Here is a 15206-nt window from a genome sequence, read left to right as displayed (position 1 = left end):
GCCAGCGTGCTGCTTCCTCTATGCTCCTAGCCCAGAAGGAGGTGAAAAGAAAAGCCTCATTCATGGTGGAAGATCTCAGGACTTGGACGCGATGTGCTCTGGAAAACAGCTCAGTAAGTGTCTTCTATCTATCTATCTAAGAGATGCTATCGTGGACTTGTGGACATAAGGGTGCAAGGTAGGGAGGGAGAAAACTAGATAAGCTCTCTGGAGAGGTCTTTCCTCTCACAGGGGTCCAGAATAGAGGTCCAGGGGAAGGGGTGGCTGTGATAGATAATGTGCTTATAGGAAGGGAAAACGTGCAGAATTGGTAATTGTTGCAGAGCAGAATAGGGCTTCTTCTGATCTGCTTGCCATTGCACGATCGTCCTGCTCCATGGGTGGCTGGACGGAGCAGGCTGTGCATCCCAGGCCCATTGGTGGCACCTGAGATGCACCTTGTCCGACCAACTCTTGCACACTCCAGCTGCTTTCAGGCCTGTTCTGTTACCTGGCTTTTCTCCTCTGACCCGCACACCAGCTCCCTGACTCAGACCCGTTCGGCCCCTCACACCCCAGACCGGACCTTGAGAACTGCCTGGCCTCTTTGCTGGGGGGAGCTGGACATAGCCGCCTCCGAAGGAGGTCAGCGTTGGCTCTCATCCAGGGGGGAGCAGAGCTGTAAGGCTCGCCAAGGGCTGGGAGCTGCCTGCAGGTTCAGGGCAAGGCACGAGAGAAGTGTGTGCGGTGAGGTGACCCACTGGGGCACTCGAACGGTGTGTGCACCCTGCTGTGCTGCCAGAGGCATCTCGGCTAGCTTCAGACTAGCCAGTTTGGGTACTAGCAGCAGTTTTCCTATGGCAGCTTATTCACGTAGACAGGCATTCATCTGACAATGGGTGACTTGCCTCAGAGACAGCATCCCAGTAACGTGACGGTCTAAGACCGAGGTCGCTGCACGGCAGCATGCAACACCTCCTCTCTCAGGTCCTGAGTGCCGCTTCCTCCATGCTCCGGGCCCAGAGATGGGCAGGACAATACTCTGGTCCTCAGCACACCCCCTTGCCTGCCAGCCTGCTGCATCCTTGCCAAGGATCTCAGGCTGAGCTCATCTGCGGATGTTTCCTTTCCTGCTCCGTGTCCCGGGATCTGTTGCCCTCTGCATTCAATTCACCAGGAAGGCAGCGATGCAGCCGTGGCCCCTCCTGTACAACCGGCTGCCTTTTCAGGCCGGGGAAGAGTTTATTATGCAAACATAATAAACATAATAAGGGACGTGTTTATTATGCAAACAGCAACTGAGTTATGTGTCCTTTAAGACTACTAAATAGTTTTTAATTACTGCTATATCAGTAAATCCCATAAATATGCAAATGCAATTAGTTCACAAAATAGGCCCTAAATATCTTTATTCCTCTCCAACAAAGTTCTTTGAAGTTAATCGCCAGCTCCCTTTGTTCGCTCGCTTGGCAGTTGTGCTGAAATTGATGGGAATTATGACAGATGCACAAATTCAGGGGGACCAGATTTTTCTGAGAACCACATCTGGACGGGCAGGGATGGAAGACGGGGGGAGGGGAGCAGGAGGCCAAGGGGCTGTTCGCTTCCAGATCATTGTGGTGTAGTGAAGAGCCAGCTCTGTGCCGTGTGGTGTGGTGTGCTGCTCGAGGCGCAGCTCCCAAGACGGCCTCTGGTCCCGCACAGGTGTGGGTGGAGCTGGTCAGGGGACAGCAGGTTTAATGGTGACATCTGAGATCACAGATTTGCTGCTGTTGTTCTTGTCCCTGGAGTTTGGGCTCAGCAGGACATACCATGTCTCCAGAGCAACCATCCATTCCTCTGGCCCGGCTTCTGGCTGCGTGGTCTCCGTGGGACTTGCAGTCCCTCTAAAAAAACAGCTTATAGAAGCCCATTTGTGTCAGGCAAATGCATGACGTCTGCTTTGGACTCCTCCGTCATAGCTGGGAATCTGGCACAGTATTGGCAGATGTTCGTTTAAGATGTTCGGGCCAAATTTCTAGGTATTTATGTAGGTGCCCGAAGGTGAAGATCAGCGCCTAGTAGGATCTTCAGAAGCACCTGAGTACTTTGCTGCAACGATTTAGGCTTCTAGGAGCTTTTGCAAGTGCCTAAATACCGTCAAAGAACCTGGTCCTCTGCACTTTGGAGAGAAGATCGGTTGTTCTTCAAGAAGTGCTTTCAGCGTCTATTGGGATTTCTTGCCATTATTTCAGCTGCGCTGCCGTAACGACCTGTGGTTTATAAACGGTTATCCCTGACCAGCATCAAGTGACACAAGGAAGAAGAGCTAATGCAGTTGTGCTACAAAGCCTTTCCCACCAGGCTCCCCAGGTTTGCTGGAAGCTTAGTGGCTTTCCATGAGCGGAGGCCTGCACTTAATTTAAGCGAGATGCAGCATGCTGCAGACTACCCGGGTTTTTAATACGGAGGTGATGCCTACGGAGATCATCTCCCCTAGCACACGATGCTCTGTCTGTGTCTGAGCAGCTTCATTCATGAGCTTTGCACTCAGACGGAGAACTGAACATTGAAACGGGTGATCTGTAAAAGATGCACTATTAAAAATGAAGGTGCATGGTGCAGCACTAGTCTGGAGAGGTTGCACTGTTGTGGCTGAACTGAAGCAAGGATTTTATTCACTATGTTTCCTTAGCTATTGGAGCTCCCTGGTGCAAAAAGGCTAAGTAGGTGGAAGAAGCTACGCTGAAGTTTTCGCTAACTTTTGGGACCGCGTGCCGTTGGTATAATCAGAGTGCCACCTTGTGGCTTTGGTGACAAACTTGGCTCTATTCGACTCGTTTTTGTGATCAGCCCTGAAAGCTGTGACGGGTCGGGAATTAGTTTTAGAAATTAATCGGGAGTCTGTGATGGAGGAGGCATCTAAATGAAGTGAAAAGCTTTCGTTACAGCAAGTCGACAGAGGTCCATAGGACTGCGGCTGAGGAGGCTTTTGGAAGGGACTTTCCCCAGGGTGCCCGTGTTTGTGCTGAGGGTGGATAAGTGAATCTGTTACCTCCATGGGGATGAGAACATAACTGAGACCGTGTCAGACCACTAGGTCACAACCAAGCCCACAGGAGTCCTGAGGAAGCCCCAGTCTGGAGAGGCTGCTCCGTGAGAGTGCTCCCGGGGGAGATGGTGAGTCGGCCACCGATGTGCTCCACGGGCACAAAGCTGGCGTCGCAGTTCCCGTGCCGTAAACCTGTGGATGGAGGAGGGGGTTGCTGTAGCTCGTGGCTCCATGGGGTGGGGAGACTAGACTGGAGAGAAGGCATCACACAGCTCACGTGCCCGGTAACTTCTTGTTCTAAACCGAAACCAAAACTCGGAGTAAAACAGGGTGTCTCAGGAAGCGCACAGGCCAACTACATTTCAAGAAACAGTACCGTATACAATGACTAATGCACAAGACATCACGGCGTGCGCAGAGAGAAGGCAGCTTGCAGATCTTCCAGCATCTTGCTGATCCCCCCAGGGTTATAGCAGCTCCTTGACTGGTCCAGGCTACGTGCACTAGTGCAAAGGCAGGTGAAAGCCACTTGGATATTCCCATCTGTTGACATTCAAATGGCCCAGGCAGCAAGCCAGCTGAAATGCCTTTATTAAATCTCGAGGCCGATAACAGTTGCTTTAAATGAGTGCTCCGAAATCCTGTAACAAAACACTAACTCTACATTAGGTCGCAGTGTTGCAATACAAACATTTGATAACCGGGCTAACGAGGGGAATGGTACCTGTCCCAGGGTGGCTGGCTCCAGCAGATCAGCTCACAGGAGCAAAGCGTCCACTTTTCGTGCCTCTTTTATCCCCCTACGTTTCTCATTATACCAGATTTGTCTGAGTTCAGGCCTAGCTGGAAACTTGTCCTGCCCTTCCCACAAAACAGTGGCGCTTCCCTTGCCTGTTCTTGCCTGAAACTCGTAGGGATCATGTCTGGCACCGTTTTACCCCTCTTTTCTCCTGGATTAGAAAGGGGTGCGGCGGGATGAGCGCCGCAGTCCCAGGTTTATAGGTGTTGGGGGCTGGAAGGAACCTTACAAGATCATCAGGGCCAGCCCCCCTGCACTTAGGCAGGTGGTTGCCTGTCTGACCTTCGGCCTCCCGTACCCGCTGAAACATCCCATCACCTACTGCATAACATTTCCTAACTTCCACAGGAGCCGAGTCACGAGCCCGAGGCCCACAAATAATATGCCTCTCGCCGACATCAGCTCGCTAGTGTAATTTTTTTTTTTTTTCAAATCCCCGCCGACTTTTCCTCATGGAGAGGAAGAAAACAAAACAGCTCAGCCTCTTTCCAGACACCCCCCACCCCGGCTTTCCCACAGTAGCCCCGTGCTGTGGTCTCTGGGTTTCCCGGGGAGGGGGGAGGCAGAGGGATGTTGACATGCAGAAATTGTCTGCATCGACACATTTTTCAAAACAATTTCGTGAAAATATTTTTGATTGCAGTAGGGCTGGCAAAATATTTATAACAAGCCTCGTCCCCTGCTAAGGGAAGGAGCAGCAGTGTCAACAAAGGGAAGTACATTTCTCCACCACCTCGAGAGCAAGAGAGGGCAGAAGGCCAACAGGCTCCAACAGCCACAGTCTCGTTGGAAAGAGCAGGACTTGGCAGTCGTCTGAACCGCTGCGCCGCCCTCCAAGTAGTCATGTTGTGATGGCAGCACGGGCAAGCAGGCAAATAGAAAATTAAAATTTGGACCTTAGTCCAGGGAGCTCACGCTCTTAAGCTTTTTTTTTCCCCTGTTTTTTTGCACCGGTCCTGGAAGCACTGCAATACCAGGTCAAGGCAGGGAGTGGATGGACGCGCTCCGGTTCCACCACCCAATACCAAAAAGAATCTGCTCCATATGGACCTCCTGTGGAGGACAGATCAGAGACAATCACCCCGGGGAGCCCGCCGGTCCCAGCCTGAACGCGGAGGGGAGCAGAAACGGGGTGGGTGCCCGGTGGCACAGCAGGACGCCGCCGCTCTCCGCGCCGGGCGGGGCCGGCGTGTGCTTGGGGGGGAGCAGCCGGGAAGGCCTGCGGCGGGGAGGCACGCTGGCAGGCTCCTAGCCCCGGGTCGTCGCCGGTGCAGTGCTGGGGCCCGGCCGGCGCGGGGGTGCCAGGCAACGGCAGCGGCACGCTGGCCCCCGGCGGGGCGGGGCTGGGCCCGAGCCCCCGTCCGCTGCCGGGCGCGGGCGCGGGCGCGGGCGCGTCGGTGGAGGTCGGAGACCAGGGGCAGGACGTCTTCGCCGGTGGCCCCCCGCTTGCTGCCCGGTGCCTGTGGGGGCTGCCAGGTGCGGGCCAAAGCCGGAGGGTCTTGCCCCCGCACGGCAGGCCAGGTGGCGGGGCAGGAGGGGATTGGCGCCGGGGGAGACCGGCCCCTTGTGTGCAGCGGCCGGGGAAGCCCCGGGCCGGGAGAGGCGGCGGCCCCGCCCCGGGGGAGGAGCGGGCTCGGCCATGACGGCGGAGCTGCAGGCCGAGGCGGCGGAGCGCGGCGCCCGGAGCCCCGGCGCGGTGAGGCGGCGGCGGCGGCGGGGGGGGCACCGGGGCGGCGGCGGCGCCTGCTTCCGCCGCCCCCCCGCGCGGCGGGGCAGCACCTCCGGGCTGCCGCTCACGGCCCTCCGGGGGTCCTGGGCGCCTCCCAGCCCTCGGGGTGCCTTGCGCCCGCGGGGGCCCTCCTCCCTGCCGCGGGAGGCCTGGCGTCCGCCCAGGGGCCGTGCCTCGCTGGCCTCCCTTCTCTCAGGGCGGCCTGCATCACAACAGGGGGCCTCGTGCCTGTCGGGCTGCCTCACTTCTCTCCGGGGTGTCCTGAGGCTGTCCAGGGGGGCCTCGCACCTGTTGGGGGTGCCTTGGGGATCCTTTGGGTGGCCTCACTTCTCTCAAGGGTGTCTTGCGTCTCTTTTGGGGGTGTCCTGAGTCTGTCCAGGGGGGCCTTGCACCCATCGGGGTGCCTTGGGTCTCTCCAGGGCAGCCTCACTTCAGTCAGGGTGTCTCGCGTTTCTTTGGGGGTGTCTTGAGTCAGTTTGGGAGTGTTTCACGTCTGTCGGGGGTGCCTTGTGTCTTTAGGGTGGCCTCACTTCTCTCAGGGGTGTCTCGCATCTCCCCAGAGAGACCTCGAGTCTAAAAAAACTCGAGATCCGCTGAGCTAAGTTGCGCTGTTGCGACGCTCCGACGGCCTTCCCGCATTTCTCCGGAGGATCCTCTCTTGGCCCCCACACGCCAGGCTTAGCCAAGGCGAAACTGCCTTCGAAACAGACCAGCGGTGATGTCCAGTCTCTCGCTTGAGGGGAGCGAAGGGCAGTGCTCGACTTCCCAGCAGGTACTTGGCGACCTGTTTGCCGCACCACTGGGTCCAGGGGATGCAAACATGTTCCTATTCATCATTGGGAATTGCCATCTTTTTAAAGGGCAAAACTCTCAGCCAAGAGATTCCCTTTTGCTTGAGATGTTTATGACAAAATTAATGGGGATCTGACATTTGCGTTCATTCCTGCCCTTGCGTGATGTAACCGATTTATTTTCTGAAAGGCAAGAGAGCTCTTTGGCAGGGCCGAGGCCTCGGAGGAATTATCATGTTTCCTATAATATAGTGGTGAGTTGCTCTTGGTGGACAGGTGCTGAAAGCAGTCATGTCGTGCCATCATTGTGCTGCAGTTCTGCCGGTGTATTTGTGGTTTAACACTGCATGCGAATCAAGTGGTGGGCGCTGTCAGCCTGATGCCATACGGGAAGAATTTTGAAGACTTGGAAGACAAGGATTTTAATCAAGATAGCTCCAATCTGGTGACGGAAATGCCTCAAATGTAACTAGAAATGTTCCATGTGCGGAAGGGAAGGAATTATCAGTGATCCCCTCGCTTTCTTCCCCAGGCTCATAGGCAGGAGAAGGAATGGGTACAGCTTGTATTATTAACACGTCAGCACAGAGGTCCAAGTGGTGTTGGGGTATGTGGCTCAGGTATGATTCAGGATGCATCCAGCAGCGGGAGCTTTTCCTTTTATTTCAGCGAGCCTTGCATCGGACCCCGTAGTGAGCAAGGACGTGAGTGGCAGCAGTAAAAGTTGCATGATGGAGAGGGATTGACCCTACTGAAGAATTGTTTCTTCCATGGAAGACGTACACCAGAAGCACAGAGGTTGAAGTGTTCCCATTGCTTTAACACTGATGTGAAGGGCCACATCTAAGCTGAAGCATATCCTGTTTCTACAGCCTGTTGGCGTTTACTCAATTCGTGAGCAGCGAGACCGAGTGATGAGGTTCTTCATAGATACCTTTCCTGCTAGAAATCAGATTTAGGACTCTTCCCCCCAACTTACTTTTGAGACTTTGTTTTGTCTCCTTGAAGGATGCCCACTCCAGTGAACATTTACCAAACCACATTTTAATGGACTTTCCTGCCGGAAGGAATTTTGTTTATTGCCTTGTTTGCAACTGATGTGGGTCACAGTATAATTTTTAAAAAGCAAACTAAAGGTACCAAACTTTTGTGGGATCCTGCTTTTGAAATCTCCTTAGGTAGATGACTATGCATGGAGAAAAGTGTGCAATACCTCACTTGATGAAAACCTACTCTCTCCCTCTGCCTCAAATCCAAACTGGGGAAGATAGGATCGCAGCGGAGAAAGTTGCTGGGTCCCATTTCCTGTACTTCGCTGTGAACCGGAATGCATGTCTACGTCTTGACGTTATTAAAACCGCTGCCTTCAACCTCTGCCACATTACAGATCGGCCTTCTGAACTCGCTAGATTGGGTAGCTTGCCTTTCTAGGGGCCTAATTATTAACCTGTATCCTGCAGAATAGCATGTATGTAACAAGCATACGTGTAACTCTAAAATTTAAACAAAAAAAAAATATATATATAAAATTTCCCAGACACTTTGCAGTCCTTAAGATTGAAAAGGTTAGGAGGCATGGGCAGGATTCCTGAGCCCAGTTTGAGAAGTCCTCAAGGCATGGGTGTTTTGTTGCTTATTTCCAGTTTTGAAGATGGCTATAAACTACCAAATGGGTGCAGGCAATGACTAGTCAGAAGAGAGGGTTTTATGTCTTTTTATGAATTAAAATAATAGTTTTCAAACATATATCGGTGCAACTGTTTAGCTCTTGTTTGCTGCAGGTACAGAACCTCTTGACATTCACTGGACAGGACAAACTTTCAGCCATTAAATCCTGGGCTGCAGAATATTTTGCTGATGCTTCAAAATTCATCTCAGCTGACTGGTTGCAGGGTGGGGGACAACTGATGCCCTTGTAGAAATGCTCTTTAAATAAAAGTCGGACAACGTGGCATCAGAAGCCTTCTAGATAGCTAGAAATGCTCAACTGTAGACTTTGGTGTTTAATGCAGATTTCTCCGGAAGGCTGTCTTCTTTTGAGATGCAAAAGCAAGTCTTGTCCTGCCTTTGTGTCTTGTGATGATAATGTTGGTTTTATTAATAAGGGCGTTCTTTCAGCAAAAAAATGTGCCCTGGAGCACAAGGAAGTGTTAAGCAACAGGAATACACTTGGTGTAGCAGCAAAATCAGTAATGTGATATATAGGCTTGCTTTTGTGAAAGTACTCCAGGTCTGATCCTCACATTGTTGGCATTTTAGCATTATGCCGTTTCCCTTTGTATTGTTGGCAAGGCATAAGACCTTCCAATCTGTCTGTCTCTGAGGATTAGATTTGGGGATGGGGAGGATTAGCTCCAGCAGTTTATGTTTCTTCATTGCATTCAGAAAACTAAACAAAGTTAGTGTTTTTGAGGAGCTTTACAATTCATTTTTCTTAGTGCCTTCTATCAGGGCCTTATTATCTGTGCAACTCTGAACTGTTTCTGTGTTACAGGTTGCGAAAAAAAGAGAGAAAACGAACCTTTTGGGGCAAGGACTGTAAGGAGCGGCTGAACTAAAGCATAGCAACATCCATGTGCACTATTTGGTGAAATAGTAGCAGTGAAACAGCAGCTCTCTGTACTTTTGATGCATGGTTTCAAAGAGGGGCTTCGTTTACTAACCATAAGAAAACAAGATCTGAGCTGTTGAATCGCATCACATGATGCTTTTACAGTGAAAAATGCAGCTCAGTAAATATACGTTCAAAGAGGCGCACAGGTTTGTGAGGATAAAATTCACTGGGCAGCTCGTGAGAGTAAGAGCTGAAAGAGTCCTGCCTATATCCGGTATGTGAAGAAATGGTTATTTCTGTCTGGGTTAACATGCTCCAGGCTTGTGCACTTGCTCCACTGCAAAGCCAGAACTCAGTCTCTTAATTCTAGCTAAAACTTACAGTGGCAAACAGCTGCTGCTGTATTTAGGAAGGGGAATGGTAGGGCTGCAGTATCACAATTAGGTGCTGGAATAATTAAGAGATATCAGCTGGTCTCCTTGTTCACTGCGGTGGCTGAAGTTATTCATAGCACTGTGGTACTTAAATGGGAAGTGCAGGGACTGCTGGTCCTGAAGGAGAGCCTTTTTTCACTTGGTGCCTGCACCACAATCAACAGTTCCTTCAAAGTAGCTGTGTCCATCTGAGCAGTCAGTGTTAAAGGAGCAGACCATGCTTGGGATGAAGTGCAGGCTTTTCATGGTTATTTCAGGCCTGTAATGCAAACATTGATCGTATCCCATTGATCATGAATTCATAGTCCAGCGGTAGACCAGATTTAACTAGATTCTCCACAAATTTCTCTAGCTTCTTCTGCAGCCAGGTGGCATCTCTTTGCTGGTATCTGGATTCACTTATCTTATCTTCTAGGAAACTTTCCTGTTCATTCCACCCACTTTCAGTGAAAAAGCTTTGAAACATCCCGGGCCCCCTTCCTTACAGCCTAGGGTACCCTAATATCCCTGATCGCAATTCATAGATATGGAAAGAGGTGTGCGGTGAGGGGTTAGAAACTCAGAAATAAACACAGATGTGAAATGTCTGATTTTTGTGATTTTAAAAAAACCCCCAAAACAAGATTCTTACCTCTGAAATCAGATGTTTATTGGTTTAGAATGGGCTATCTGTGGTTGTCGCAGCATATCTGGGTTTCGCGGGAGTGTACATTTCTCTTATGGTTTTGGAGGTCGCCTAAATTAGGTGTTGTGGCTTCTGGAGCGGGGGGCTCTGCAGGGGCTACCTGCTGAGCGGAGGTGTAGGACAAGAAGCACAATCGCTGCCCAACAAAATAGCCAAGTGGCTTGTGGGGGCAGGGAAGAGAAGCCTCCAGGCCCCTTGTGCTCTGTATCTCTGACACCTCATTGTAAGTGAGATATGACATGCACCAATGGCATGTGCAGCCAGGCTTAAAATAGCCCTCCATCAATCCCATGCGAATTCCCTGGGCTCCTTATATGTCCCAGTGCACATGCTGCTCCACTTTGGGAGGAATGAATACATGGGGGTGGGGGGAGGGAATTAGTGCCCGCCAGCACCGCTCATGGCACTCAGGCTGTATCACCTCTAGCAGCCCTTTTTCATACGCTCTCTCAAATACAAAAGACTTTACAGTCCTCATCCAAATAGAGCGAAGTGTAAGAAACTGGGCTTGACTCATGTAAGATCGGATTTTATGCCTGCGGTATTGGTGAGAAATACGAGCAGGTCCTTGGCAACTGCATCTCTCTTTCTCAGTCACCTTCTCTTACAGGATCTTTCTTTGTCCCTTCTAATATAGGACTGCCAGATGCTTTTAAACCAGTTGAGAGAAATCACAGGGATTCAGGATCCCTCCTGCCTTCACAATGCCCTGAAGGTTAGTTTGTGCCATCGCTGTTCTTTTGGAAGTGAATCTCAGCTTTTTTTCCATTGCCTGCTGGTTCAGTTTATAAGCTCTGTGTAAGCGTTAAAGAGCTCTCTGTAAGCATCTTTCAAAACCCAAAGATTTGTTTGTTAAGCATTTTTATAGGAATACCGTTTTTTTAGATGCTCAAAAGTAGCCTTGATGAAGTAGTACAATATAGATGCGTTAGAGAACATGTTGGTTTGTGCTGGAAGTGGACCCAAGTCACTATTTGTTCTCCCACTTCTAACTTCCGTTAGTTTAAGTACATCAGCGACCCAAATGGGCACCTGAGTACAGCAGGTGATGGTACTGCAGGAAGGCATAGCCTTTTGGCTTAATAGCCCTGCTGACTTTTGAAACACAATAGCCTACAGTAGATAATGAACTCTCATTTTTTCCAACAGCAGGGCTTAAAAACCTGTGCTGCATGTACAAGCAGCATTAAATAGAAATTGCGTGTTACCTGGAAGGATTAAATGTTATGTTGAGCAGGCTGCTTTCTGTACATATTGAAGCTTAACCAAAAACCCAGGGTGGGCTAGAATAAGGGTTTTTTTTTTCTTTTTCTTTGCTTTAAACCTGTTTTTGGAACACTGGGTGGTGGGAAAATGCGTCCAAAGACCTGTGGTTTATGCTTTCATACATGGGGATTTATTGGCAGAGCTGGCAACACAGTGATCTGTGGCAGCAGGTCTCAGACCTTTGGGACTACCCAACTAGGATGAATCTCTTCCCGGTCTTGTGAAACAGCCAAACTTGTAATTGGAAGGAGGACAGAGGGATGCTCTGCGCAGACCCTCACAGGGCACTATTTGGGAGCCCCGCATCTACATTATAAAGTACAGTACGCAAGCTGAGAGAAGAAATGCTCTTGCCTACCCATCACATGCACTAAAATATTTATAATCGTTGTGGTAGAGCACTAAGTTTATCAATCTGGAACCTTTTGAAGCGTGTCAGCAGGAAATTAGCTGTTTCTGCGGACGATTCTTTAAAAAAAAAAAAAAAGAAATGAAAAAAATCATCAGTGTTTGTTCAAATGTGAATAGCTGTAAAATATTAGATCGTATCTAAGGGGATGACAGTTTCCAAAGAGGAGCAGTCGTGTGTGTTTGCAGACCTGGCCGCTGCTTTGCTCTCTATAATGGAACACAATTCAAAATAAAAGTACGTATGCCAGTCTCTTGGGAAATGGGCTGCGCTGTTAGTAATTCATATGTGGTTCCTGTAGCTCCTTTTACTTGTTCTGTGCAGTTATTTATAAAAGATAAAGCCATACACAGGGCTGCATCTGTGATCTCTTGAGAAATGCAGTACTCTTGCCAGTTAATAAGGCTTCAATTCAACAGGGTGCTTAAATGTGTGCTCAACTTGGAACCGAGTTGTAGCTGGGTTTTAGGGGAACTACTTATGTGTATAAGTCCTTGGAGCATTGTGCTGTCCTTCAAGAGAGCTTGAATTTATTTAACACCATCTGTAATGTCAAACTAATGAAGGAAAGTGTTTGTCACGTGAGAGATGCTAGGTGTAAAGCCTTTGTTTCTCCCCAGTGTTGGCTGTCAACGTATTGCTGTGGCCAGCCAATTTGGGACCAGTGTGTTATTTTCCTTCACATGTATATAAAAGAACTTCAGGATAATGGCTGGTTTAACCCTCCTTCCTCTTCCTAGGCTGCTAACGGTGATCTAACAGAAGCCGTCACCATCCTCACTGAGGAGCAGGTTAAAGAGCCTGTCCAGGATGCCCTTGCTGCAGAACTGTCCAACGGTGAAGGGAGTGCTGTGGGCAAGGGGCTGCTGACCGGTAGGTGCTTTGCTCTCACCTAGATTATCATGGTCACACGTGGTCCCCCATTTTTAACAGGGATGGGGGCTTGTCACTGCTGGGACACTTGCAGGCTAGCAAAAAGCCCTGGCCCTGCCAAAATCCTGTCCCCCAAGATCATCACAGCAAACTGTGATATTTTTTTTTTTTTTAACTGTTTTAGGACTGCAAGGAACAATTGACAGATGAGGTTCTTTGGGTGAATCTGATATGTTTTATTAGACCAACTTAAATAGTTGGGAAAAAAACATTTTTAGTAAGCTTTCGGGTTTAAAAACCCTTTGTAAGGCTGAGGAAGTCTCTGCAGTTGGTGAGTGCTCTTCCTGGACTGCACTTCTTGGATGGGACAAGTACAGCTGAGACTCAGGGATGTCCTTGTCAGCTAAAAGTAAAATCACTTTGGTTGTCAGGCAGTGTTTGGCAGGAACTAGTTTTCCACTGCTGGTCAACTGAACACCTCTGAAGTCACCGGCAAAATGACTCGTTTTCCAAATCTGAGTCGCCTAGTAGAAAAAAAACAAACCAGAAACAGTTGCAATAGCAATATAAGGCTTAAGAAGAAAGGCTCTGCTAGCTGACCTGAAGACTTGAATGTTGTAGCGAGAATATAGAGCAGAGGTGATCCTACTATAGAGGACTAGAAGAGTTTGGTGCTTGATGGGCTTTGGCCAGGCTTGTGTCTCTGAAGAATTTATTGTGGTGGACCTTAACTCATGAGGCCAAGAGGAAGTGAAAGCTCTTTGCCCGTTTGTAGTGTTTGAGAAGCAAAGGGTAATAACTGAATACTGGCTTTAGAGCTATGAAATGATTTCATGTACCAGATGGTGACTTTGAAGTGCTGTTCTTTCCAAAAGGTCAATTGTCTGACTCGAACATATCTAAGCATGCAGCAGCTCTTCCTGGAAGCTTGTAGCCTCCTGTCATCAGAGGTCCCACATAGACAGCGGCATAGAGGATTCGGCTCGTACATCTTTCCTGCCTGAGCTTCCTCCTGCAAACACCTGCTTGCTGCAAGGAGAAGTTTGACTCTTCCATGTAATTTTTCCAGAAGACATTTTAGAAGATGTTTCACAGCATTTCCTTTTGAACCTTACGTTCCCTTGTTGACCGGTCCAGGCTGCCGAACAACCCAGCCAACTTTTTCTTTTGTGTCTGGCTTTCTATGTTGGCACTTCCTGACTATCCAGTTTGTCTTCTGGGTGATGAAGCAGTTGTTCATTCACTCCAAATATTTCCCGTTGTTAAGATTCCTCGGGCATCCAGGACTGAAATTACTACCAGGATAATCACTCTTAAGTGAATGGAGGTGTCCCTATTAATATCTTCATTAAGCAGCATGCGCTAAGGGTGCAAAGTTTTCAAGAGCACTTGAGTTTCTAGGGAACCTAAGCTCAGAGGGACTTACAAGATTTGGACGTTTTTACCCTGGAGAACTAAAGCAAATCGGCTTTCCTACAAGCTAGAATGGTCTGGTCTCCCTTCACACTTTAGTCCACCTTTCCTACCACCTGGACACCACTGCGCTGCTGCCGGTGGTTGCTATGGTTAATGCTCATTAATCCTAGGTAGACAGATCTTACAACGTAGGTTGCTGCACTCTTTTTTTCCTGGAGGTAGAGAAATGCCCAGAGCTGTTTTCTGTCTTGTAGTCTAGTTAGAAAAGGAGCCAGGAGCCACGTTGCCAAAACCTGCAGATCAGATGAGTATTTCTAACTGCTAGGAGGGGCTTATTTCACTGTGTTTCACCAGCTTCTTGCTGTCAGGCAGCTAAATCAGCCTCATGTTACCCACATCTGAAGTGAAGATACTGACTGCTAGATTACATAGACAGTAGGCCATTTGAGAACCTTTCTGATGGGTTCCTTGGACTTTAGAATTTAATTACCTGGAATTGATTTTTTTTAACATTATAAAACGTTAAAAAAAAAAAAAATCCGTATAAAAACAAGCTGAAATACAGGGACCATTAATGTAAATCTAAATTTAAAGAATTTTTTTCAGTGGACTAAGGTTTTAATTATGTTAAACATAAATATACCACAGAAATAGTGTGCTTCCTTATTGAGTTGCCTTTTATGCACAACTTAAAAAAAAATGCCCTGCTTAATGGACGAGATTTAACTTCACTTGCTCACCTGCATTTTATTCTGTTCCTTAATGTCCAGCTTCTTCCAAAATTACAGCTTTCTCTACTCTTTGAGATGGCAAATAAAATGGGTTCATCAATGAACATTTGCAAGAGACAGTGGGAGACCAGTAATACATAGTGTCTGAGTTTGAATTTAATTCCAAGTTCTTGTGCAAACAACATTAAACTGAAACCCATTTCTCCTTCAAGCCAGTCTGTTAATTAACGCTGATACTAAGAATATCAAATATCAAGTCAAAGCACTGAGCGCTGGGTCCTTCTTCCTTAGTGCCATTACTAATCCCAGTCCAAGCTGTTGCTGCCTGCTACCCCAGTATCTGAATCATGCTTTGAAATATCATGGAGCACGTGCCTTTTCTGCACAAATTTTTTTCTGACCTTAAATTGTATTTGTTTGAAATTCAAAAGGACAAGGAGTTGGTTTACTTTTGCGGCAGAAAATAACATTTCTGCATTTTAAGGTAGTGGCATTTATGACACAAAGTG

At 48.6% G+C, this 15206-nt stretch overlaps 1 protein-coding gene across 18 annotated transcripts in view; it reads left to right on the top strand.

Annotated features, from left to right (window-relative positions):
• The first annotated feature begins 53 nt into the window (after nt 1-53).
• Nucleotides 54-15206, top strand: part of USP28 (ubiquitin specific peptidase 28) — a 40464-nt gene continuing 25311 nt past the window's right edge. For 8 of the 18 annotated variants that reach the window (XM_090027895.1, XM_090027894.1, XM_090027881.1 and 5 more), the window contains exons 1-2: nt 10640-10717; nt 12418-12550. In XM_090027895.1, coding sequence (XP_089884021.1) covers nt 10649-10717; nt 12418-12550 — 202 coding nt within the window. In that variant the 5' untranslated portion in view covers nt 10640-10648. The other 10 variants (XM_090027889.1, XM_090027888.1, XM_090027878.1 and 7 more) reach the window with 7 other exon arrangements.

The sequence above is a fragment of the Crocodylus siamensis genome, chromosome 14 (genome assembly GCF_052110815.1).
Source record: "Crocodylus siamensis isolate JL-2025a chromosome 14, ASM5211081v1, whole genome shotgun sequence".
Lineage (NCBI taxonomy): Eukaryota > Metazoa > Chordata > Crocodylia > Crocodylidae > Crocodylus > Crocodylus siamensis.
The sequence above is the reverse complement of the archived record's forward strand: the minus strand, read 5'-3'. Positions and strand labels throughout refer to the sequence as shown.